This window comes from Amia ocellicauda, chromosome 2 (assembly GCF_036373705.1).
Source record: "Amia ocellicauda isolate fAmiCal2 chromosome 2, fAmiCal2.hap1, whole genome shotgun sequence".
NCBI lineage: Eukaryota > Metazoa > Chordata > Actinopteri > Amiiformes > Amiidae > Amia > Amia ocellicauda.
The window spans coordinates 46,578,291-46,603,259 of NC_089851.1; the positions used below are offsets into that span (position 1 = coordinate 46,578,291).

The 24,969-nt window shown below is 37.9% G+C and overlaps 1 protein-coding gene across 1 annotated transcript in view; it reads left to right on the forward strand.

Moving 5' to 3' along the window:
- The window catches only part of tmem108 (transmembrane protein 108), a 54,965-nt gene extending 39,321 nt beyond the window's left edge, over positions 1-15,644 (forward strand). Inside the window, exons 4-6 of the mRNA XM_066687019.1 lie at positions 6,790-7,914; positions 10,608-10,762; positions 13,549-15,644. Coding sequence (XP_066543116.1) covers positions 6,790-7,914; positions 10,608-10,762; positions 13,549-13,665 — 1,397 coding nt within the window. The 3' untranslated portion in view covers positions 13,666-15,644. The remainder of the gene's footprint in view (positions 1-6,789; positions 7,915-10,607; positions 10,763-13,548) is intronic.
- The last annotated feature ends 9,325 nt before the right edge of the window (positions 15,645-24,969 follow it).

The following is a 24,969-nucleotide window of genomic DNA, read 5'->3' on the forward strand; positions in this document are numbered from 1 at the left end:
GAATTTTTTCGAACACATCAATTCAAATTCTGGGGGGTTTGTGAGCTGGTGATACCCTGAATAAGATAAGAACGAGGAAGATTTGTCAATTACTAAGAATTACCTGCATGTTATAATGATCAGAAGATAAAATAAGAGGATGGTTTGGGGAAAAGGAATGTTAGAAAAAAAAACCTGACTGGTATTTATGTAACTATGCATTTTTGTTCTTTCATTTTCTTCACTTTTCTACACTTTTCTACACAGTGTCAAAGATTCAATACAAGTAATATCTATCTATCAGAAGGTCCTCCAAACTTAATGCAAAGTGCATTCTAAGATAACATGATTTACAGTACAGTGACCTCCTGACCAAATGGACTGAAATACTGAACTGTGTTCTTCTTTTCAGGGCACGACACTGGCATTCTTGCCCCTGAATTAATTAAAAGTTCATAAATAAATACATTAATATCTACAACATGCATAAGAACATAAATATACATAGGTCTCTCTGAACGAAATAGGTCACATCTTGTATTGCCTGGTATTTGCCCCCATGTGCGATGCCTATAGACTCATCCTATGATGAAGGTGGTGTGCTGCTGCATGTGTCTAATTAGCCACAAGGTACGAAGAGATGTGCCAGAGAAGCAGTTTGCAGGGAAGTCCACTGGGGAATGTAATAAACTGCGACTGGTACAATGACCAGCCACACTGCTGCTGCCCTCTCATGGATTAACCGATTAGTGAACAGGACCTGAAGGCAGAAACAAAAGACTCTTCTACACAAAAATATCTGCACCTCTGAAACATATTATAGTTAAACATTTTTTTTTTTTAAGGTTATAATTATGAATAGAAATGTTAGTACAAAGATTGTAGACTATTCCCCAAATGCCTAGATTATGTATTGCTGTGGTTTCAAACAAGGATGTTTTATTGGTAAGAAATGTTTGAAATTAAATTACAGAAATGTGTCCTTTGTTGCATTTTCTCTTTAAAGTTTAATACATTTAATACACATCTACAACAATACATATTTTATCATTTCTTAGCTGCATTTATGTAAGATTGTGCTTATAGTTCCATAATTATGAGGTTCTCATATATATGTATACTTATGTACACAGTTGTACACTTTACAGTCATCCCTTCTTGAAGGAAATGAAATGATAAAGATGGTAATGATCAAACAATGACCAGAGAACACAGGTGGATATGAAGGGCAGGCTCTGACTGGCTCAAAAAGGAGGCACCTCTCTTTCACAGAAATGTGAGAAAACATTGGATCAAAGATCTGAAGGCATCCAAGAAAGCTGAGATGGCCCATGTGCCGTCTCTTTGTGTAGCCTTTCCTATGTTGGAATACAAATGATGTAATGTGCCATTGGATTGCTCTTCCATTCTCAATCACAGGCCAGATAGGCTGTCAAGTAAGGCTCGATTCAGCAGGAAATATTACAAAAGATCGAGAGGAACACCAAAAACACGGTGGCATACATTTTCAGATTGAAAAATCCATAGCATCTGGCTAGACAAAGAAGAAGCATCATTAAATCAGAAAGTCTAAACAGATGATACAGTATCTCTGTACAGAAATGTAGTCTCTTGGAGGCACCAGTTGTATTTTTGTAGTGTAAACATGAAACAACACTAGACAAATAAGAATTATTATCATTCATGGAGGATTGTGTATTTAACTGAAGATGTAGAATGCCTTTTTAAAATAAATAAATATTGTAACAAAATACTTGTATCATGTTCCTATGCCTTTTTCATTTATATATTATTAGTTTATATTAGTGTTGTGGTTTTTTGTAAATGATTGAAACTAACTTAATATAGCATACTTATTTAGTGCTGTTTTAGTGCACCATTTTCAAACCTACACTAAAGATTTCTAGTATGCTACAATGATCATGTCAGTTTTGTCTTACAAACTATCCAGTTATTATTCCACTCACATAATGTAAAGATACACATTTCTTAGTCAGTTGTTTTTTAATTTTCAAGAGGCACATTTCCAGCTATGACTATCGCTATAGGCCTATAGCTCTGCAACATTGCAGATAATTTAAAACCAAAAGGACAAATACCACAGTAATATGTATGAAAAGTATTACATTATTATTATTATTATTATTATTATTATTATTATTATTATTATTATTATTATTATTATTTCAGGATAAGCTACCATTAATATTACAATCACATTGTACATTTATATATTATTAAATTATAATATCACAAGTATCTGTATAATATATATTATAATATTAAATGGAAAAATGAATTATACTGAACTGACCTGAAACTGCCAACATCTGCAATAAAAAATGATAAAATATTAATAAAAGATTCTGGTTCAGTTCTCAGTAGAGAAGCTGCACAAGGGATGAAAATTATACTAATAAGGCAGAAAGATATAAAACCATTGAACTACTGAACCCACCTCTGATTCTCCATTCTCTATATTTAGTAGCACCATGTATAAACTGTCTGAAGCATTCACTTCAAAGCTGGACAAGGATTGATGATTTAACATACGTAACCACATACAACTAAAGATTGTTATACTTTCTGTCACTCTCCCTTTGAAAAAGATAGGCCAGACAGCGAATGGGTAGGGTACAGACAGAAGAACACAACATATCATATTCTGATAGTGCTATGTGTTTATTCCTAAGGTGTGTGAGGATCTGAATAATTTGCACTCCATGTGTATTTTCATAATGGATTCTTCTGAGTGGTCTGGTATTTAATAGCAATTCAATTATTGTATCACTCAGAACTGACCGCTAAAGTGTTGATGTGTTTTTTTGTTTGTTTTTAGTAATGTGAACAAGTTGGATTTGTAATTGAATTTTGGGAGTAAACAACCCCAATTCCACCCATCCACTTCTACTGGACAAACTATAAATACCTGCTGCTAATGCACTCCCATAGCTTTCTTTTGTTCACATTGGCCTAGAGCTCACGCCCCCAGCTCAAGGCACTTCACCTACCTCAGTACAACTCCTGGGGCCAGTTGCATAAAACTGTATTAGACTAGTCTTAACCATCAGACTAGTTTTACTTTGACAGTTAGACTAGTCTAATGCAAGTTAGACAGTTGTATAGAATTAAGACTGACTAAGCCTGAAAAGTTAGCCTCCTCACCCCCATCAAAACACTGCTTGCCTGAGACTTCGGCACCACTGTCACTGATGCTGACAGGTGGAACCTCCCATTGGCTCACACACACACTCCACTCTCCCGCACACCAGCGATCCCCCAAAACCTTGAGACTCCTCCCCAAAGATTTAAATAACCAATCCTGTGGTCTGTTTTAATTTCTGCATTATATTCCAGTAACTAGCACAGATTTTCAGTTACTATGAGCTGGCATCATCCACCATGTTTTTTTTTTTCTTCAAGTGTATTAAGATTCATAGAATACGTTGTGTCATTGATTAAGTAAGACCAGTCTAAGGAAAGAAAGTTTTATGCAACTATCATTAGTGTAATTATACTAAGACAAAGATTTAGCCTATGTTCATGCAACCAGCCCCAGTCCTCTTCCATGTAGCATGACCTCATCTTCCATCCAGACACCTGCCGCCCCCGAAGGCCACAATTTCAGCTGCAGCCATGGAAATTTTGCCCAATCTGCATCAACTATTCCTTGAGATCAATCAATTTCGTTAGGCCCAGGCGTCCCCACCTGCGCTCTCATCCATCACCGTAGCACCCTGATCTGTTCATTCTTGCCATTCTGGGTATTCCTGACAATTCCAGCCCCACAGCCTGGCTACTGCCCCTTCAAGCCGCCTTTTCCACTATTTAGACCACACACTCGCAGCATCTGAGCTGCTTCTAAGCGTGGTTACAAATGTCAAGGCTTGGACTGTCGCCTGCGGGCAAAAAGTAATGCATGTCATTCTTCAGTATTCTATACTCCGGGTACTCCGGGAGGCTAACCCTCTGATGACATCATTCCCTCCCCATCTTCGATTCTTAGGACCCAGGGCTGCCTGTAAAAAGTTGTGTGTATTTTGCTTGCTTTTTCTTGAAATCCCTAATACACTTAATTAATAAATCAGTTCATACATAAAAATAAACCTGCTCGTATTTGCATTTGTAGCAGTCAATCTATTTATGTTGGGATTTAAAAGCTTTACACTAAGTGAAATACACTTATGGAGAACTGGGTAAAAGGGCAGTGAGTTCATTTTTAATAGAAATCACTTGGAAGGCTGCAGACATAGCTACATAAACTCAATGTCGGATAGAAAAGCGGATTTGCATTCTTCACATAATTCTCTGTGTTGTGTAAAGTTTTGTTTTAAATGTATTGTGAGTATAAGTGTGAACAATGGGAACACAAGGAGCTGCAGGCTGAAGAAAATATAATTTGTACTTCAAGTTCATTAATAGGAAAGAATTCAGAGTAAAAGGCACTAAAGGAGAAATTGTTCAGAACTATAGCACGGAAATGGGCTTTATTTAATATTGTCAGTTTGTCCAATTTGATTTAAATTCTCTACAGAGTTGTTCCCCTCCGTATAATATGGTATAATTACAAAATGTAAACAGCTCCAGCCAAGTCTCTGTGTAGGGGGTTAATTGTCATTCACAGTCCAGTCAATAGTGCCAGGCATTCTTGAAAATGAACTGCTGGGGCTTTCTAAATTAATTTCCTTTTTAATCAGCCTTATCCTATAGTCAGGAATACCCCCACCCAATAATGTCCTGCTTGGCCCAAATTAATTGAACTGAAAAGAAAAAAAAATCCTCCAAACACTGGGTAATCAGTCAGCAGAGCAGGAGAATTCTTCTCCGTCGGCTGCCTAGTTAATTAGTCATTTAGTATTGTAGCCCTTGTACTGCCAGGCTGCAGGAGCAGGAAGCAGCACTGTACTCTCACTGCAGTCTGGCACCAGGGCGGATATTCTCTATTTCCAGATGCAGATCCAATGCCTTTGGTTTGTTGCATTTGTGTGGTATGCACAAGGGCACAATCATGTACTATGTAAGAATTATTGAACTTCTATCATGATTCGACCTTTCCTGACAACATTGCATCCTGCACAGGAAGAAACATGTGTCAAATATAATTAGACTAAAACACCTCTCACTTCATTTCAGAGCTTTATAACACAGGATAGGGGTACAGCCTTATGAAAAACAAACACACAGCATCTTAACAAAGGAATCTGGACAATAAAAAAGAAAGAGGATTGTGTGTAAAGGATTGCCGGCCCACCTCTGGATTTCTTGGCTGCTTCAAGTCCTTGTGAAAGGTGGCCAGAGCAATATGGTGCCATTCTGCCCACAGCTGTGTTCCTATCGCAGCGGCAGAAACTGCTCCTCACAGTGTCTTCCTCACTCTGTTAAGTTGATCACAGAGGTGGTCTTTGGGATTGAGGTCAGGACCCAGGGCAATGAGAAGGTCACTGCTGTCACCCTCTGTTCTCCTGGAACTGCTACATTGGACTCCCTACTTTGTATCATGGCTTTAGGGTCCAGGTGTGGGGAACCCCACCATAAACTTCCACCAGTGACACCGGTCACTATGCTCTGTTTTGGTCCTTGTTGTATCCCATCCAGTAAACCAAAAAATCCAATAAACGAAAGGGCCCCTGGAATTGGTTAGTGTTGAATGAAAACCACCCAAAGAATCTGAAGCATGCAATACCAGAAATATATATTAACAAATTAAAATACTACAAAAAGATACTTCCATCTCAAGATCCAAAGTTTATTTGTTTGTTTTATCCCTTATGAAATGGAAAATGTATTAGCTTGGGAACTGTATATTTCATTGTCTTCTATATAGATATCTCTTGAGATGCATTACTGTGATATGCTAGTGGAACCAATTAAATATCAAAAGGTTTTGTATAACATGTACATAACATTCAAAGGAATTATGTTGGTTGAAGTTGTATTGTTAAAAAGAAACAAAAAACACCTATAACATGTAACTTCACCTCAACCAGCACCAGTCACACAGTGGGTCCTCATTAATAAAACCAGCAAGAGTGGGCGATTCATGATGACAATCAAAATACAAGGCCTGAGTCAGACAGCTTTACAAAGTGAATTGGAAGCCATGAAAAAGTGATACTCTACAAATTGTGTCTTAATATACAATAATCAAACTCGGTCACCTGCCAGTCTAATTGTGCCTTCTGAGTTGGCCTTCAGAAACCTCTAGCAGTCAGTAAAACCATTCAATAAATCTGATATAAAGTGTAATTATTACCATTGAAACACACCAACTACTGGCATATGATGACATATCCTCTAACAATGAAGAACAGTATAAGGCCTAGTACTAAATTATTAATAATGAAAAAACACTGGTATTTGTCTGTGCTGGGATCTACCCAAAATCAATCAACTAAAGCAATATGTTTTTTCCCTGTTATGAACATATATCCATACGTATTAATTAGTGTAGGACAGACATTGCACATGACTGATCCAGGGTGTGTGGTCATGGCAATTAATCCCATGATTTCCACAGGGCCGTAGTTATATGAGGAGCAAAGTGTTTTGATTGGCAGAATGATTCTGTTGTCCCCTTTTATAGCACCAGTTTCCCCTCTTTAAAAGTGTTGCATCAGTGTGGAGTAGCTTCTCTATAACAGACCCCTTAAAACTCTGCTTGCTTCATATGTCAATCCCTCTCAGGGTTTAATGAGTGGGGTCTATATATCTGTTTAAACATAGCCTTTGCTAATTTAAGTAAACTCCTTCTGCTGTAAAATCATTGAGCCCATGATGATGTTAATTTGTTTTTCCTTGTTTAACTCACAGGTGTTTTACTGATCCTGGCACTGACAGAAGGGCAGGAATCTGCTGTACAGGAACGGTCTCCCAGTCAAACAACTCAGGATACGTTTGAGGACTTTGTCATTATGTCAAAAGTGAACGCACCTGGAGTTCGTTCCACAAGGACACTCGGCAGTCCAGCCCAGCAGCAGAATTCTAGCAGTGTGGGAAAATTTCAGGGATCCAATGACACTGATCAGAGAGGGTCTGAGAACACTGAACCCATTCGGACCTTAAATACTAAACTCGGCCTGCACTCAAAGGCAGGGCCCCTCAAGGATGTTTTTCCCAGTCACGCCAGCATAAGAGTGGATGCCCAAGAATCTTTGAACACTAGTGCTCTGGGTACAGAAAAAGTGCAAAACCTTTCAAATGACACATCAAATGTGGAAGTCTCAACAGGGTTCAGGATGCCACCCTTCAGGACAGAGCTTCAGCCCTCCGAGATAACAGGAACGCTGGGAGATCCTTCTTTGACTACCCCAGAACTTTCCAGTCATCACGCCATTATATTGCGGGAATTGCATCAAGATCTCAATGTTTCCTCTCCCAGCGACACCCCGCTGGGCCTTACAAGCACAGAGCTGGTTAAGAGCTCGGCAATTGTGCCACAGGGATCAACAGAGACACCCACCCTTTCAGTCTCACCCATTACCCCTTTGGTTGTCTCATCATCGGCCTCCTTGAGCCCCAGTTCAGCAATGGAAAACAGATCGACCGACAAGTCTGCAAAGGAGACAGCTCCTGTAAAGAATGAAAGCATGTCTGTATACGCACCTCCCACTGAGGAGACAACAAATGTTTCCTTATCTACACTGGAAACAGATTCAAAGGTAAACACAACTGTAATGGGCACTGTCATGACCTCTTGGTCCAGCAGTGTGGTTCCATTGAATGGGTCCTACCCCTCTACCCCTGAGTCAGCATCCATGGCTACGGGGAATTTCCAGAACAGACAGGTGCCTGCAGTCACCAAGGGCCCGAGACTTGCTGGTAACCACTCCCATGTGAGCGAGGTGGAAAAGCCTCATAGCAGAGCCACCATCTGTCTGAGCAAAGTAGACATTGTGTGGATCATTCTGGCCATCAGTGTCCCTGTTTCATCTTGTTGTAAGTATTTTCTTTTTATTGTAAGGTTAAAAAATGCTGTTTTCCAGACGAGTGGAATCACATTCAATGACCTGCTGTGTTATCCCACCACCAGAGTAAATGTATCAAATAAACACAGTGGTAAATCTGAAGGATAATTGCAAAATTTGCCTATAAAAATATCAAGGTGGACTTTACTAAAAAACACCATTAAAACAAAAGAGAAATGTGGGCAATTAAATTATGTCACTACCAAACACATATGAGGATAGTTAATTACTTTCATTAATTAATATAGATGATGATTAATTGCTGTTCTGTCTTGTGATTATACATGCGTAATTACAAGCGCCATACATTTGACCTTCAAAGGTCCAAAACACATTACAGATGAAAGGTTCAGCTAACTAATCATTTGGATAATTTATTGGTGACCTCATAGTAGCTACTAGATTATATTTGATAGAAAGTCCAATATAATGGGTAGTCCATTAAATTCAACATGCCCATATAGTGTACACATATGTAATTCAAAACAATACTGTGCTTTATATATTTTGAAATTCATATTATTTATTTACATGTATTTGATGCTACTTTTATTGATATGCACACAATTATGCATTTCAAACACCTTATTTCACCTAATTGAAAATTGCAACAGACATTGACAGTCAGTCTTTCATAATTTTTAGCAAGTTACAGTGAGAGAAAAAAGTATTTGATCCCCTGCTGATTTTGTACATTTGCCCACTGACAAAGACATGATCAGTCTATAATTTTAATGGTAGGTGTATTTTAACAGTGAGAGACAGAATAACAACAAAAAAAATCCAGAAAAACGCATTTCAAAAAAGTTATGAATTGATTTGCATGTTAATGAGGGAAATAAGTATTTGACCCCTTCGACTTAGTACTTGGTGGCAAAACCCTTGTTGGCAATCACACAGGTCAGACGTTTCTTGTAGTTGGCCACCAGGTTTGCACACATCTCAGGAGGGATTTTGTCCCACTCCTCTTTGCAGATCCTCTCCAAGTCATTAAGGTTTCGAGGCTGACGTTTGGCAACTCGAACCTTCAGCTCCCTCCACAGATTTTCTATGGGATTAAGGTCTGGAGACTGGCTAGGCCACTCCAGGACCTTAATGTGCTTCTTCTTGAGCCACTCCTTTGTTGCCTTGGCTGTGTGTTTTGCGTCATTGTCATGCTGGAATACCCATCCATGACCCATTTTCAATGCCCTGGCTGAGGGAAGGAGGTTCTCACCCAAGATTTGACGGTACATGGCCCCGTCCATCGTCCCTTTGATGCGGTGCAGTTGTCCTGTCCCCTTAGCAGAAAAACACCCCAAAAGCATAATTTTTCCACCTCCATGTTTGACGGTGGGGATGGTGTTCTTGGGGTCATTCCTCCTCCTCCAAACACGGCGAGTTGAGTTGATGCCAAAGAGCTCGATTTTGGTCTCATCTGACCACAAGACTTTCACCCAGTTCTCCTCTGAATCATTCAGATGTTCATTGGCAAACTTCAGACGGGCCTGTACATGTGCTTTCTTGAGCAGGGGGACCTTGCGGGCGCTGCAGGATTTCAGTCCTTCACGGCATAGTGTGTTACCAGTTGTTTTCTTAGTGACTATGGTCCCAGCTGCCTTGAGATCATTAACAAGATCCTCCCGTGTAGTTCTGGGCTGATTCCTCACCGTTCTCATGATCATTGAAACTCCACGAGGTGAGATCTTGCATGGAGCCCCAGATCGAGGGAGACTGACAGTTATTTTGTGTTTCTTCCATTTGCGAATAATCGCACCAGCTGTTGTCACCTTCTCACCAAGCTGCTTGGCGATGGTCTTGTAGCCCATTCCAGCCTTCTGTAGGTCTAAAGTCTTGTCCCTGACATCCTTGGATAGCTCTTTGGTCTTGGCCATGGTGGAGAGTTTGGAATCTGATTGATTGATTGCTTCTGTGGACAGGTGTCTTTTATACAGGTAACGAGCTGAGATTAGGAGCACTCCCTTTAAAATAGTGCTCCTAATCTCAGCTCATTACCTGTATAAAGACACCTGGGAGCCAGAAATCTTGCTGATTGATAGGGGATCAAATACTTATTTCCCTCATTAACATGCAAATCAATTTATAACTTTTTTGAAATTTGAATTTCGTATGTCATATATCTTATATATCAGAATATCATATAATTTGCAGTTATTTGAAAACTGCCAATTTAGAGGAATTAATCTGCACTTGACAAAAATAGCAAAAACGAAGAAGATTGCTATATCTATAATAAACTTTATTGTCTTTCCATTACCTCAAATCGAATTTGTTTCCGTTTCTGTTTCTGATGTACATACACAGTTTTTCTCTGATTTCTGAGCTTGATTAATAAGGTACTTCTCATGAACAAAAAAATGTCTTCATGAGCTACTGTACTTTGTGATATAATAGGTCTGTTTTCTCCTAAACGGAGTTGGACTGAGGTCAGCATATAAATCTGCATGTTCATTGAATCTTTAGGCTTTTAGAGGTTGCTTGAAGGCAAGGCTAGACATTTCTTATGTTTATTACCTTACAAACAATATAAATCTCTGAAACTAACAATGATTACATCCCATCATGCCTTGCGATTTATTTAGAGTGGAGGAGAAAGTCAACACCTGCTGAGACATTATGTTTCTGACCATCCGCACTCTGCCTCCCTTTCCTTGCTTTCAACAGCTGTTTTGTTGACCGTTTGCTGTATGAGGAGGAAGAAGAAGACCTCCAACCAAGAAAACAACTTGAGCTACTGGAACAATGCAATCACAATGGACTACTTCAACAGACATGCTGTCGAGCTGCCTAGAGAGATCCAGTCCTTGGAGACGGCGGAGGTAAGATTGTAGAGTCCTTCAAAGGAAGTTCTTACGAAATCACGCAACACACTTACGTTCACTGGAAGCTCACTGCTGTGCTTCAGAGGCTGCACTTAAAAACAAATATTTCTAGTAAAGGAATACAACGCTTTTAACCTTGGCTGCCAAAATGCAACTCTGGTGACTGTGGAATAATTACATTTACAGCACTTCAAGTGTCCACACCATATCTTGAAATACATAAAAAGACTAGAATACACTAGAAAGGCTACAAATGAAAAGAGAGCATTCAGCACATCATGTTATTTAGCAAAGCGTATCTGTCTGCAGATCTCTCCATTTCCTAAAGGATACAGGAATCTGTCTTAACAATGTGCCTGGGTAGCTTAATCCACACCCCTACTGCCCATTGGTCAAAGATGCACCTCTTACTTTCCTCTTCCCTATCCTTGGGTCCTTGTTTTGCTGTTGCTGCTGTAGTATGCTTTGGGTTAACTTGGTCTACACCAGGGGTACCCAAACTTGAATGCCTGGAGGGCCAAATACCAACATTTCATCACACTGAAATAATGCACAATAACCGAACAAGGCCTGGATATTTAGAGTGTGTTTCATTTCACACAGATGAGTGCCTCTCACATCCCCACAACACGTGACAAACCATACAAAAGTGTCCCTCGCACCCCCACGACATGTGACAATGGCCTACTTTCAGAAAGAGTCTATTCGTAACTTTATGCAACAAACTAATTTATTATATATTCATCACCAACTTTCAAAACCAGACATTATTTTTATATGATTTCCAATCTATTAATGAAAGTAATAATTAATAGAAATGAATGTACTTTTAGGAACATGCTGACCAAACAGTGTAAGCACTCTTGATAAACTCACAGACCTTTAACTATACAACTGGCATACTTGTATTGAGGTGGAGAGTACAGAAAATGTATTTTCAGCAGCTTTTCATACTTTTATGCTTCTTACAATGTAGTCCTATTCTTATACGAAACAAATATATACTTTAAACTTAAGGTGAAAATATGTCATCCTCATAATTTAATTTACAAAAATCGCCCCCTCTTTTGTATCTTTAAATGTGAAACCAGTAGGATCACTTGTGCTGAATATCTGAAAGCCAAGGGACAGTGTATTTAGAGGCTTACTTTTTTGGTTGGTCTTTTTTTCTGCCTTTGCTGTATCTTTCTTCTCCTCCATTGAATCCTGTGCTTTCTTTCATTCTTTTTCTTTTTTTATGTTTTATTTCCTTTGGATTTCAAATCCCAAGGAGCCAAAGACTGGACTAGTGAAATGCATGGGATGCTACATGTGAATCAGGTCCTTCTCTTCCTTCATTGTCTTTCCCTTTCTTAATTTTTCTTAGTCTTTTTGCTTTTGTGGTTGTTGTTGTTTTTTTTACTCTTGTACTTTGCGCACTAACGCTGGAGAAACATAGAAAGCTTATGCTTCTGAAACATGCACTGCCAAGCCATCCGCTCCTTCACACACTGCAAGTCCACAGTACACCTGTCATAGTGGACTTTCGCTGACAGCCAGCTTTCGGACACCCAGTAGGCCGCAGGAGTCGTGGTTGCACGACAAACCGAGGAATCTCTGCATTCCCCGGCAGCAGGAAATCCCAGCAGCACTTCTCAGATTGAGGCATGAGAAAAAAATGAAAAACGAAATGCTTTGCACTTCTGCCTCCAGTGGTTCCTAACAGTACAGAGATAATTAAATACAATTTGTAGTTAATATAGCCAAGGCACACTATTAGTGCTTATGTTTGCTGTTATTTATTTAATTATTTATTGATATATTGATTTCACTCAGAAACAGTGACGTAAGACCAGGGAATTCTGTTCCTGATCTGAGTCAGTAGTTGCTGACAAGCTCACCGCTCTGATAGTGACTCATTCAGATCAAGTCAGAGCATTGCCCCATTCATTTTTTTTTTTTTTTTTTTTTTTTTTTTTACCGCTGAACCGCAGTTCATCTTTGCAAGACGTCAGTGTGCTTCTCTTCGCTAAGAACTAGTGAACATGACTACAAAGTCAAATGAAATGCATTACAGTATTGGAAGGATTACACATTACACATTACACACACACACACATTACACACATTACACATTACAGCTAATAAAACTAAAATAATTTAACACGTTTTAATTATCAATTCCTTTACACTGCTTAAATAAATCTCAATCAGTGCTTTGCCGATGCCGTTAAAGCTGGGATTTGTTGTGTCATAATAGGCATTCTTGATTTACTGTGGGACAAATTGTGGATCACAGAGACAACAGTCCAGGAGCTGTGCTTTTTCTCATCCCTCCTGGATCAGAATGGAGTTAGTGGCAGTCATGTTCAGTAACTGTCAATAAAAAGTGCTAAAAAATAATAATCTGGAAATTCACTACACTATGGCATATGTACTTTTAGAGACAAGCTTTATGCTTTTAGTCTCTTACTAGGAAAGAACTTTTATGGGATGTCAAAGCTTGTTCATGATGTGAACAGAATGACATGCAAGAAGCAGTTTCTCCCACATCCAAGAGTCTCAGGTCTGAAGACATAACAATACAAATCAAAATAATAGTGTCTGACAAGAAAATGCAATGCAGGGATTTGAAAACAGCATAAACAGATACAGTATACATTGCCAAGGACTGCTACAGCTGTAGAGGACTATGTGTTGGTTTCACTGGGCTATTAAAATCCCAAGTTGCAAACAGAATGTGAAATAGAAACTTGCTTGTATTATACATTATATATCTTACACGATTTTGTCCTATTTTTCAGGAGCAAGAACACTGTTCTCCCCCGAATGGAGACTACATTGAGAGTGGGATGGTCCTTGTTAACCCATTCTGTCAAGAAACCCTTTTTACCAACAGAAGTCAAGCATCAGAAATATAAACCATGGCCTGCTGGGATGCTTTGTACCACGTATTAAAAAGCCTTTTTTCTTTGTGAGATCTACAAAATAAATAAAATATTCCACTGTTCTCTTTTCTCTAAGGTTGCTGACCTTTTTATATATAAGTGGTAAATCTTTCAAAGACTGTGCTTTATATTTAAAAAATAATTACATAATAAAACAGAAGCTATTTAAATATAAAGTCCGCCAGTGTATTTTTCTGATGTATGTTTTCTACAACTATGTAATTGCAAAAATAGGGTTTTTATGTTTTTTAAACTGCATCTTTTTTTTCTTCCTGGCTTTGTTCAAATAGTGTGGTGAGTGAGTAAATGTTGCTTTTTGATTTTGTTGTAGAGAGAAAGAAAAAGAAACATAAGGAAACAAATGAAAGGACCTAATCCAAAACATAATTAAAAACCTGTTGAACTTGAATCCTTTGCAATTCATTCCTGCTTGCTGTTTGCAGGTTGTATGCTTAGTATACTCTAGTGAGAAGTTAGAAATATTAGTCATCAGTTTGACACTGTTGTACCATATAGGCAGGGTTTTAAGACAAGGCCTTAGAATCTTATAATGGTCTTGAAATGATCACCATGGTAAATACATGAGGATTATTCTCAGTGTTACACCCATTGTTTGATTGTTACCTGTTGTGTTGTTCCTACTGTAAAGATGTATTTTAGGTAGCTTTTTCATGGTTTCATTTGTAAGTGCGTGTGTGTGGGTGTGCGCTAGTGTTTTTGCATTTGTGTGTAAGGGCCATAGCTAGATTCTGCATAGACAACTAAGTATTCCTGTTTGTTTAGAACCCTGCATATATACACCCTTCTGAAGTTAAGTGCCTCCAAGAATCAAGTGGTTCCAGATCTTCAGTAAGACATAAACCACAGTATTAGCTCTCATATTGAAGGTCACACTTTCTTATAAGCAGTAATTGTATATATTTACTTACTGTTAACAACCTTGTAAGAAATGTGCCATTATACATGCTTATTTTGCTGTTAATAGTTAACAAATAGAACTTTACTTTGTGTTTATGAGGGGCCCCTAAGCAGATCTGAGACATTACCCCAAAAGACAACAAAATCCCAGGGAATGTAATCTTAATTGGCAAATAAAAAATTTAAAAACACAATTAGAGAAGGGGAGAAGACCCCAGGTCAGATATACATATAAGGTTAGCCCTCATCATGATTAGCAAACCTTATACACAATGTCAGCCTAATGTTGACATATGCAGTTAAATAGTTGTAACCATTTAGTGTTCATGTTAAAGATAATGATGAAAATAATAATTAGAAATAATGGAAGCAAGATCTGACAGAATATGTAACATTTATTAGTTGAATGGTTTTGTGGCAAACCTTTTTTAATTAATATATTGGCACAGATGAATTAAGATAGCTAAGCCATTGTGCATTGTCTTTCACTCAGCAGAAGTGATGTATGTACATTTTGTGAATACAACATCCCTTGCCTTGAACACAGTAATGAAACCAAAACAAGTTAAAGGAATAAAAAAGCATCTGCTTATGTTTTTATTGATACTGCTTTTTTGTTATGTTTTGATTGTCTGTTTGTGTTATAGTTTATTTTGTACCCAGTTGTCTTTTTCTGTAACTTTTCTGAAATATAGTCTTTATCTCATTTATTGTTTCTTGGATTTAATATTGTTAGGACTTGATTTAAATGTTATTCTTTAGTATGTAGGTGATTAGATGCTTAGATGAGTTTTTTTTTTTTTTCAACAACAGACACACTTTGTGTGGCATTTCACTTCAGAATGGCTGGGCAAATCATGTTCAGTGTGATTCTGTCCTTGTACAAATTATTAATTTTATGTATTTTATGCAAAAGAAAAAAATGTATGGGGAAGGGGTTGAACTTGTAACCAACAGCAAGACTTTTGTATTGTAGTATATATATATACATTGTACTTTTTACAGCCGAGCAATAAAAAAAATGCTTAAAAATGTTTAGTTTTTTAATTTAATAGTTGAAAATAAACCATGCAGGCACTCATCCGATAAATTGGCCTGGTGCATTGTCAGAATGTAAATCATAAGACTGCACTTTTTTGTGCTTTGTATTGTTTTTTTGTGCTTTGTAATGGAATATTATTAGAATAACTTCAAAGAAGGTGTAATTCTGAACACAATGAGTTTGGTGTTTCTATTGTTCATTTGCTGACTCAGAATTTTAACCTTTAGAGGTAGGAATGACACAAGTTGCAAATTTGTATTTCTCTTAATGTTTCACTTTTTAACACCTACATGAATCCTTGTTACTTGTTTCATTTTTATGATGAACTGTCTGACACAGCACTTGTACTGCAACCTGTACTGATTAGCAAAACAGGATTTATTAATTGTCTGATTTATTAACCTGATTTCATAAGAGAGCTTCAGTCATTCTTAATCATTCTTAGTAGACTTTAATGAAATTCAAAACTTATAGTTGATTGTGTTTATATTAATTTCATAATTGGTTAATTGAATGTGTCTCCCTAATTTACATAATCTTAAATAATGATTTACCAAATTAGAAACAGCTGTTCAATATTCTTTATTTGGAGTTAATTATGGGTTACTAAAAATATATTTAAAAGAAAGAATAAGAATAGATAACCAAGAAACTAATTCTGTGATGCATTCTACGGACTTTTCCCTTTTAGCGAAGTAGTTTTGTAATGCTGACTGACATTTATGAAGTAAAATGTACTTTCTTTCAGTTTTGAGGAAACCCTTTCTGTTACACTGTTTGCCAGGGGTCATGGGGGTCATCTGATCTGCCCGGTGTGAGAGATTTCAGACAGCAGAAAATACCAAGAGCTTCAGGTCAAAGGAGAGATAGAGAAGAGAGATTAGGGAAGGGCATAGAGAAGGATGGGGGATAGAGAAGTGTCACAGGATCGTTGGGAAGGTAAATTATTATTTTTAGAAATTATTCTGCAGATTGTTACAGGGTGCTGACTGATCACCCTACATAGGCTGCCAATGTATAGACTATTTCTAAACATATTCAATAATCACCTTAATCATCTTCTTGAGAAAATTGGTAAGAGCATTTTTAAATTCCTCATTAGGCAGCCAATATGTAAGTTGTGAGTCTCAGATATTTAACAGAAATTAAGAGCTTGGGAAATTGATGCCTTTTTGTTGATATTTGTTTGGAACCCCGATGCTTTATTTTTTGTGTCAAATAATATGCAGGAATAAGCTGATTGTGTTCTAGTATTTTTGCTCTGTGGACTGTACCTTCTTTGTTGAAATAGATCATTTAGATTCCACTCCCAAAATACTGCAAATTATCATAACACTGAAAAGGCTTTTTAATTTACAATGCATTTTAATTATATAAATACAATTTACAAAATTTAGTATGTTTTGTGTAAAATATTAACTTCAAAATGATATGAAGACATCCACATACAGTGGCTACAACATGTAATCAGAGAGTTTCAATGTGATGTAGTTATTTTATGATTTATGTGTTATTGTTACATAAAATGATCAATACATATGTGGTAGGCTTCTCTTTACCAATAAGATTTAATATTACACACATCAGACAATAATACTTATTACAACATATAATACAAAATCTAAATACCATTGTGTTTCTAATGTTACATTTTTTTAATTATTAAGTTATTAAATCTCCAAACAATATTCAAAAAGTCCAAAAGAAGATACACAATCCATAAGGAACAAATGTATAGTCGGTTACAGTTAGTTTAGTAAATAATTGTTTAGTTTTCATAGACATATAAAGTTGTTAGCATTTTGGAAAGAACAAACCTAATAAATCATAGTAAAAGTAATCTATCATAGTAAAAGCAAGGAAATAAAGGTGCAAAACTTAAATGCCATGGTGCACCAGCATTCAGGTGGTAGCGATATTAACAAGAATTCAGCATTCTCTAGTTTTTAATACATTCACCCTCTCAATCATAAATGAATAGTATAATTTAATTTGGAAGAATTCATGAATAGCTAATTAATTTTAAAATATTGAATGCATCAACTCCTTGTCCACAAGTAAATTAACATGGTTTAGTAAAGGTGAGTAATGTCTCAGTAAATCCGGCCCTAATAAAAACTGAAACAGAGAAAGCCTATAACACATTTTCGCCTCTTGATGGCTCAAATTATTTATCTGACAGTTCACAGGAGTGAAGAAGCCCATTAAGGGACCTAATGAAAATACGTTAATCATAAACTAAAATTAGATATAAATGCTGTAATATTATATTAGAGGTATTAATAACAGCAGTAATTACTGAGCTTGGACAATTGGATTAAACACAAACTCTTGTATTATTATCAGCCATCTGCTCCTTCCTCTCCAGACCTCCAGACACTAATCCCGTGTAGATGGTTCTGTCACACCATTGATATCTACCATTCCACCCCCTTTCTGGACAGAAAAACTCAGTGGATCATTTTACTTAAATGCATAAAATGATTATTTGTTTTATATTTTACAAAAGATGAATGTGCTAAATAAATATCTCTAAATATTTTAGTCAGATTTCTACTGCATTATATACACCCATCTCCCTGCATTTCAGTTCTAATCAGAAACAACTGAACAGAACAAAATAAATGCATTTTAAACTAAACGGCAGAAGCATGAGCCAAAACTGCAACTTGGCATAGGATGGATTCTGACCCATTTCGAATGGCCTGTTACCTGATAGTGACACTTATTCTAGACTGATATCCCTGGGGAAGACTTTCTGGTGGTAATGTCTCTAATTTTCAGGCAGATCTCGGTTTCTGTCAACATACATAGCACACATATGGCGAGGAAGCAAAAACATTTGTCAAACTACGCCACCCTCTGGTTAAAAGAGGTGAAGGGGCCCCTGAGGTAAGAAGGACTGTATAGTTTTACCCCACATGCAGATCCCCTTTAAATCAACATTATGAAAGGTGCATTCTTAAATAAAAGATTTTACTTTATATACAGTACTGTACAAAAGTTTTTGGCAGGTGTGAAAAAATGCTATAAAGTAAGAATGCTTTCAAAAATAGACATGTTAATAGATTATATTTATCAATTAACTAAATGCAAAGTGAGTGAACAGAAGAAAAATCTAAATCAAATCCATATTTGGTGTGACCAACCTTTGCCTTCAAAAGAGCATCAATTCTTCTAGATACACTTGCACACAGTTTTTGAAGGAACTCGGCAGGTAGGTTGGCCCAAAAATCTTGGAGAACTAACTACAGTTCTTCTGTGGATTTAGACAGCCTCAGTTGCTTCTCTCTCTTCATGTAATCCCAGACAGACTCGATGATGTTGAGATCAGGGCTCTGTGGGGGCCATACCATCACTTTCAGGACTCCTTGTTCTTCTTTACGCTGAAGATAGTTCTTAATGACTGTCGCTGTATGTTTGAGGTCATTGTCATGCTGCAGAATAAATTTGCGGCCAATCAGATGCCTCCCTGATGGTATTGCATGATAGAGAAGTATCTGCCTGTACTTCTCAGCATTGAGGAGACCATTCATTCTGACCAAATCCCTAACTCCATTTGCCCCAAACTTGCAAGGAACTTCCACCATGCTTCACTGTTGCCTGCAGACACTCATTCATGTACCACTCTCCAGCGAACTGCTGGACATCTTCCGATTGCGAAGGGAAGTAAGCATGATGTGTCTTTCATCTGCTGAAATAAGCTTCCTTGGCCGACCACTGTGTCTACGGTCCTCAGCGTTGTCTGTTTCTTTGTGCATTTTCCAAAGAGCTTGGACAGCACATCTGGAAACCCCTGTCTGCCTTGAAATGTCTGCCTGGGAGAGACCTTGCTGATGCAGTATAACTACCTTGTGTCGTGTTGCTGTGCTCAGTCTTGCCATGGTGTATGACTTTTGACAGTAAACTGTCTTCAGCAACCTCATCTTGTTAGCTGAGTTTGTCTGTTCCTCACCCAGTTGTATTCCTCCTACACAGCTGTTTCTGTTTCAGTTAATGATTGTGTTTCAACCTACATATTGAATTGATGATCATTAGCACCTGTTTGGTATAATTGTTTAATCACACACCTGACTATATGCCTACAAAATCCCTGACTTTGTGTAAGTGTACCTAGAAGAATTGATGCTGTTTTGAAGGCAAAGGGTGGTCACACCAAATATGGATTTTATGTAGATTTTCCTTCTGTTCACTCACTTTGCATTTAGTTAATTGATAAATATAATCTATTAATCTATTTTTGAAAGCATTCTTACTTTACATATTTTTTTCACACCTGCCTAAAACGTTTGCACAGTACTGAATATGTATATATGTATATGTGTGTGTATATCAGGGATGGGCGACTTGCAGCTCGGGGGCCGCAATATTTTGGACAGCCTAATTGAGGTGGAGTTGTGCTTCATCCTCCCAGCAGACAGGCAGCAACAATGCAATAATTGCTTGCTCAGTTAATTACTACAATCAACCACTAGAGGGTGCTAGCTCAAGAAGCATTAGGCTAATAATAATAATATTAAAGGCACTTTTAAGCTTGGCACAACTACTGTAGCCAGCAGTAGAGGAGCCAGGATACAATGACTTCTAAAAATATAAAAATTGATCACGAGAACCGTGTATTCCAGCCAAGATGGGAGACAGATTATCTTTTTTATTTAAACTAAAACTAAAGCTTTTGTAAGCTTTTGTTGCTTTTGTGTTATAATTCAGACATAACTATAATGGGTCTGCTTTTTTATTTAAACTAAAACTAAAGCTTTGGGCAACTGGTGTGCTTTTATAATAAAAACTAAAACAATAATGTGGGCTGCAGCCTCCTCCCTCTGTCTCTCCATGCCTGGTGCCTTGATGTAGTACTCGATGCACTTTCATGGCCACATTTGAGCCACTTCAGTTGAGTTGAGCTGAGTTGAAACTGGTCTCCTTGAAGACGGCATTTTTGCTGGCCAGCGAGTCTGCAAGAAACATTTCAGTGCATCCTTCCTGCACTCCAGGGTTATCCTTTGGCCTAACCTTGCTCTTCTCCCAAAAATCCTCTTGCCCTTGCGTGATAACAGGCCGGTGGGGATGATAACATTCCATCTTTCTCTATTCTCTTCAGAGTAGGAGAACAGTTTGCACTTACTCTTCCCTGTCTGGGGTATGCAGCGCTACATGGACTGCAGGACAAGTTACAGTTAAATGACAGAAGTGCTAACAATACATGTATTTCACATAATTATGTAGATTGCTGTACTCATTTCACAGTACATATTAAGGATATTTACAAGTTACAAGCGTAAGGATCTTTGACAAGGGCCAAATTGTGATGGTTACAAGACTGGGTCAGAGCATCTCCAAAACTGCAGCTCTTGTGGGGTGTTCCCGGTCTGCAGTGGTCAGTACCTATCAAAAGTGGTCCAAGGAAGGAAAAGCGGTGAACCGGCAACAGGGACATGGGCGGCCAAGGCTCATTGATGCACGTGGGGAGCGAAGGCTGGCCCGTGTGGTCTGATCCAACAGACGAGCTACTGTAGCTCAAATTGCTGAAAAAGTTAATGCTGGTTCTGAGAGAAAGGTGTCAGAACACACAGTGCATCGCAATTTGTTGCGTATGGGGCTTCGTAGACACAGACCAGTCAGGGTGCCCATGCTGACCCCTGTCCACTGCCGAAAGCGCCTACAATGGGCAGGTGAGCATCAGAACTGGACCACGGAGCAATGGAAGAAGGTGGTCTGGTCTGATGAATCACGAGTTCAAGTTGTTGACTTGGCCTCCAAATTCCACAGATCTCAATCCAATCGAGCATCTGTGGGATGTGCTGGACAAACAATTCCGATCCATGGAGGCCCCACCTCGCAACTTACAGGACTTAAAAAAGATCTGCTGCTAACGTCTTGGTGCCAGATACCACAGCACACCTTCAGAGGTCTAGTGGAGTCCATGCCTCGACGGGTCAGGGCTGTTTTGGGACCTACACAATATTAGGCAGGTGGTCATAATGTTATGGCTTATCGGTGTATATATATATATATAGTTTTTATTCTATTCAGCACAGTGAAACATGTATCATATATTTATTTATATTTTACCTTTTTTAAGTTTTGTACCAAAGATTTCATTACCGACCCCTGTCCCCAAACTAGAATTTAGATCTTCAGAGGTAAATTTTAGCTATTTAAACCGTAGTAATCCAGGATTTTGCTTCTAATTCTAGAAAATACTTAAAAATACTTTATTAATCTGAACCTTGTAAATATAAAAGAGGTGAAAGATCAAGGCCTTGTGTCAGTGAACACCACAGACACAGGTAAGGACTGCTTCATCTTTTCTTAAAAATATTCATGTTAAACTTAGAAGTGCCTTTTTGCACATTGTTGTAGCGCATAACCAACACCCAAGGAAAAAAATGAAACTGAAACATTAAAGGCATATGCACATAATTGACCAAAAACTGATTATTTCTCAATGCTAATTTAGTTTAGTACAAGAACAAAAATTGCTGTCACATGCATTAAAATGGACAAGAAGTGGAATTTCTCATAGCCGACACCTTGCAATTTATTTCATAGCAGACTCTTTTCAGGAAATAGAGAAGGTGTTGGTTATGATAAGTTGGTGTCGGTTATTATTTTACAGTGTATTTTTTTGAAATTCTTTGTTCAGTTGTTTGGTATTTAATGTTTTTATTTGTGTGTGGTTTGTAAAGCCAGTTTTAAATGTTCATTATAATATTGGGCCAAGTTAAATTTAGCTGTAAAATCTGAAAATTAGTATTATAGAATCGTAGAGGTTAACTGAAGCCTGACAATGGAAAGCTTTGGCAAGAAACCCTGTATGCAGTGCATCTGTTCTGTGTTTTTAACCTGTGACAATGTATACTGCATTTCCCATGATACATAAATAAATAAGACTCCTAAACCTATAAGACTCCCATTCAATAGCAGTTTAATTAATTTCAGGATTAATGAGCTGTAGGTTCTTGGACATACCTGCAGTTAATATTACTCATGTAGATCAAACTACTATGCAAACATTATTTAATTTCTTTCAATGCATGATAGGAATGAGTCATTTTACTTTAATCTTGTAAAATGAGGTAGTTTTACTTCCAAGACCTATCTAAAAAAATTGTCATCACCAACACCATGATGTCATAACTGACACCAGGCATTCATAACCGACATTCATATGAAAAATATCACTTATGCAGAATATAACAGGAACATTTAAAATGTTATGCTCTAGTTATTTTCTACATCTACAGTACTTTATATCTATCTAAAGTTTGTGCAGAGAACATAAATGGTGTTTTCCTAAAAAAACCAATTATGTAATAAAATGATTGATGGGTGTCGGTTATGATATAAAACCTGAAATAAAAATAAATAAATATGTTTATATATAAACAAAATATATTGTACATTATAGAGATTAAAGAGAACCATGTAAAACTTTCATGCAGTAGCATCAGATTTTATTGTATTTTTTTAAAAGTGTTGGTTATGAGATTTTAGGGAGGGATTTGGTAAACTTTATAAGAAAAATCGATATAAAAAAACAACAACGATGTGCCAATATTTGAATGCCAAACTTTAAAGAACCCTAAACATAAAAATGCTTCTAAAAATTATAAATAAAAAACTTTTTTTAACTTTTGTTTTTCAGTCCAATCTACATGGTTATTTGAAAATTGCACTCATAAGTAATCAGGAGCATGAGGAGTTTAATGAGAAAGTGCATGAGAGCAAGAGTACTGACCAGCCCAGGAGCTGGATTGCAGTATTACTGCCAGAGTCTGAATCTTAATAATAATGGATTCATATCTATTATGTAGTACTGCTTCAATGGAAATGATATTAACTGTTTTTGTAATGAATTTGCCCATTCCCGAATCTTCTGTAGGCATTGTTACAATAACACCTTACAGTGAGGGAAAAAAGTATTTGATCCCCTGCTGATTTTGTACGTTTGCCCACTGACAAAGAAATGATCAGTCTATAATTTTAATGGTAGGTGTATTTTAACAGTGAGAGACAGAATAACAACAAAAAAATCCAGAAAAACAAATTTCAAAAAAGTTATCAATTGATTTGCATGTTAATGAGGGAAATAAGTATTTGACCCCTTCGACTTAGTACTTGGTGGCAAAACCCTTGTTGGCAATCACACAGGTCAGACGTTTCTTGTAGTTGGCCACCAGGTTTGCACACATCTCAGGAGGGATTTTGTCCCACTCCTCTTTGCAGATCCTCTCCAAGTCATTAAGGTTTCGAGGCTGACGTTTGGCAACTCGAACCTTCAGCTCCCTCCACAGATTTTCTATGGGATTAAGGTCTGGAGACTGGCTAGGCCACTCCAGGACCTTAATGTGCTTCTTCTTGAGCCACTCCTTTGTTGCCTTGGCTGTGTGTTTTGGGTCATTGTCATGCTGGAATACCCATCCACGACCCATTTTCAATGCCCTGGCTGAGGGAAGGAGGTTCTCACCCAAGATTTGACGGTACATGGCCCCGTCCATCGTCCCTTTGATGCGGTGCAGTTGTCCTGTCCCCTTAGCAGAAAAACACCCCCAAAGCATAATGTTTCCACCTCCATGTTTGACGGTGGGGATGGTGTTCTTGGGGTCATTCCTTGTCCTCCAAACACGGCGAGTTGAGTCGATGCCAAAGAGCTTGATTTTGGTCTCATCTGACCACAACACTTTCACCCAGTTCTCCTCTGAATCATTCAGATGTTCATTGGCAAACTTCAGACAGGCCTGTACATGTGCTTTCTTGAGCAGGGGGACCTTGCGGGCGCTGCAGGATTTCAGTCCTTCATGGCGTAGTGTGTTACCAATTGTTTTCTTGGTGACTATGGTCCCAGCTGCCTTGAGATCATTAACAAGATCCTCCCATGTAGTTCTGGACTGATTCCTCACCGTTCTCATGATCATTGAAACTCCACAAGGTGAGATCTTGCATGGAGCCCCAGACCGAGGGAGACTGACAGTTATTTTGTGTTTCTTCCATTTGCGAATAATCGCACCAGCTGTTGTCACCTTCTCACCAAGCTGCTTGGTGATGGTCTTGTAGCCCATTCCAGCCTTCTGTAGGTCTACAGTCTTGTGCCTGACATCCTTGGACAGCTCTTTGGTCTTGGCCATGGTGGAGAGTTTTGAATCTGATTGATTGATTGCTTCTGTGGACAGGCGTCTTTTATACAGGTAACGAGCTGAGATTAGGAGCACTCCCTTTAAGAGACTGCTCCTAATCTCAGCTCATTACCTGTATAAAAGACACCTGGGAGCCAGAAATCTTGCTGATTGATAGGGGATCAAATACTTATTTCCCTC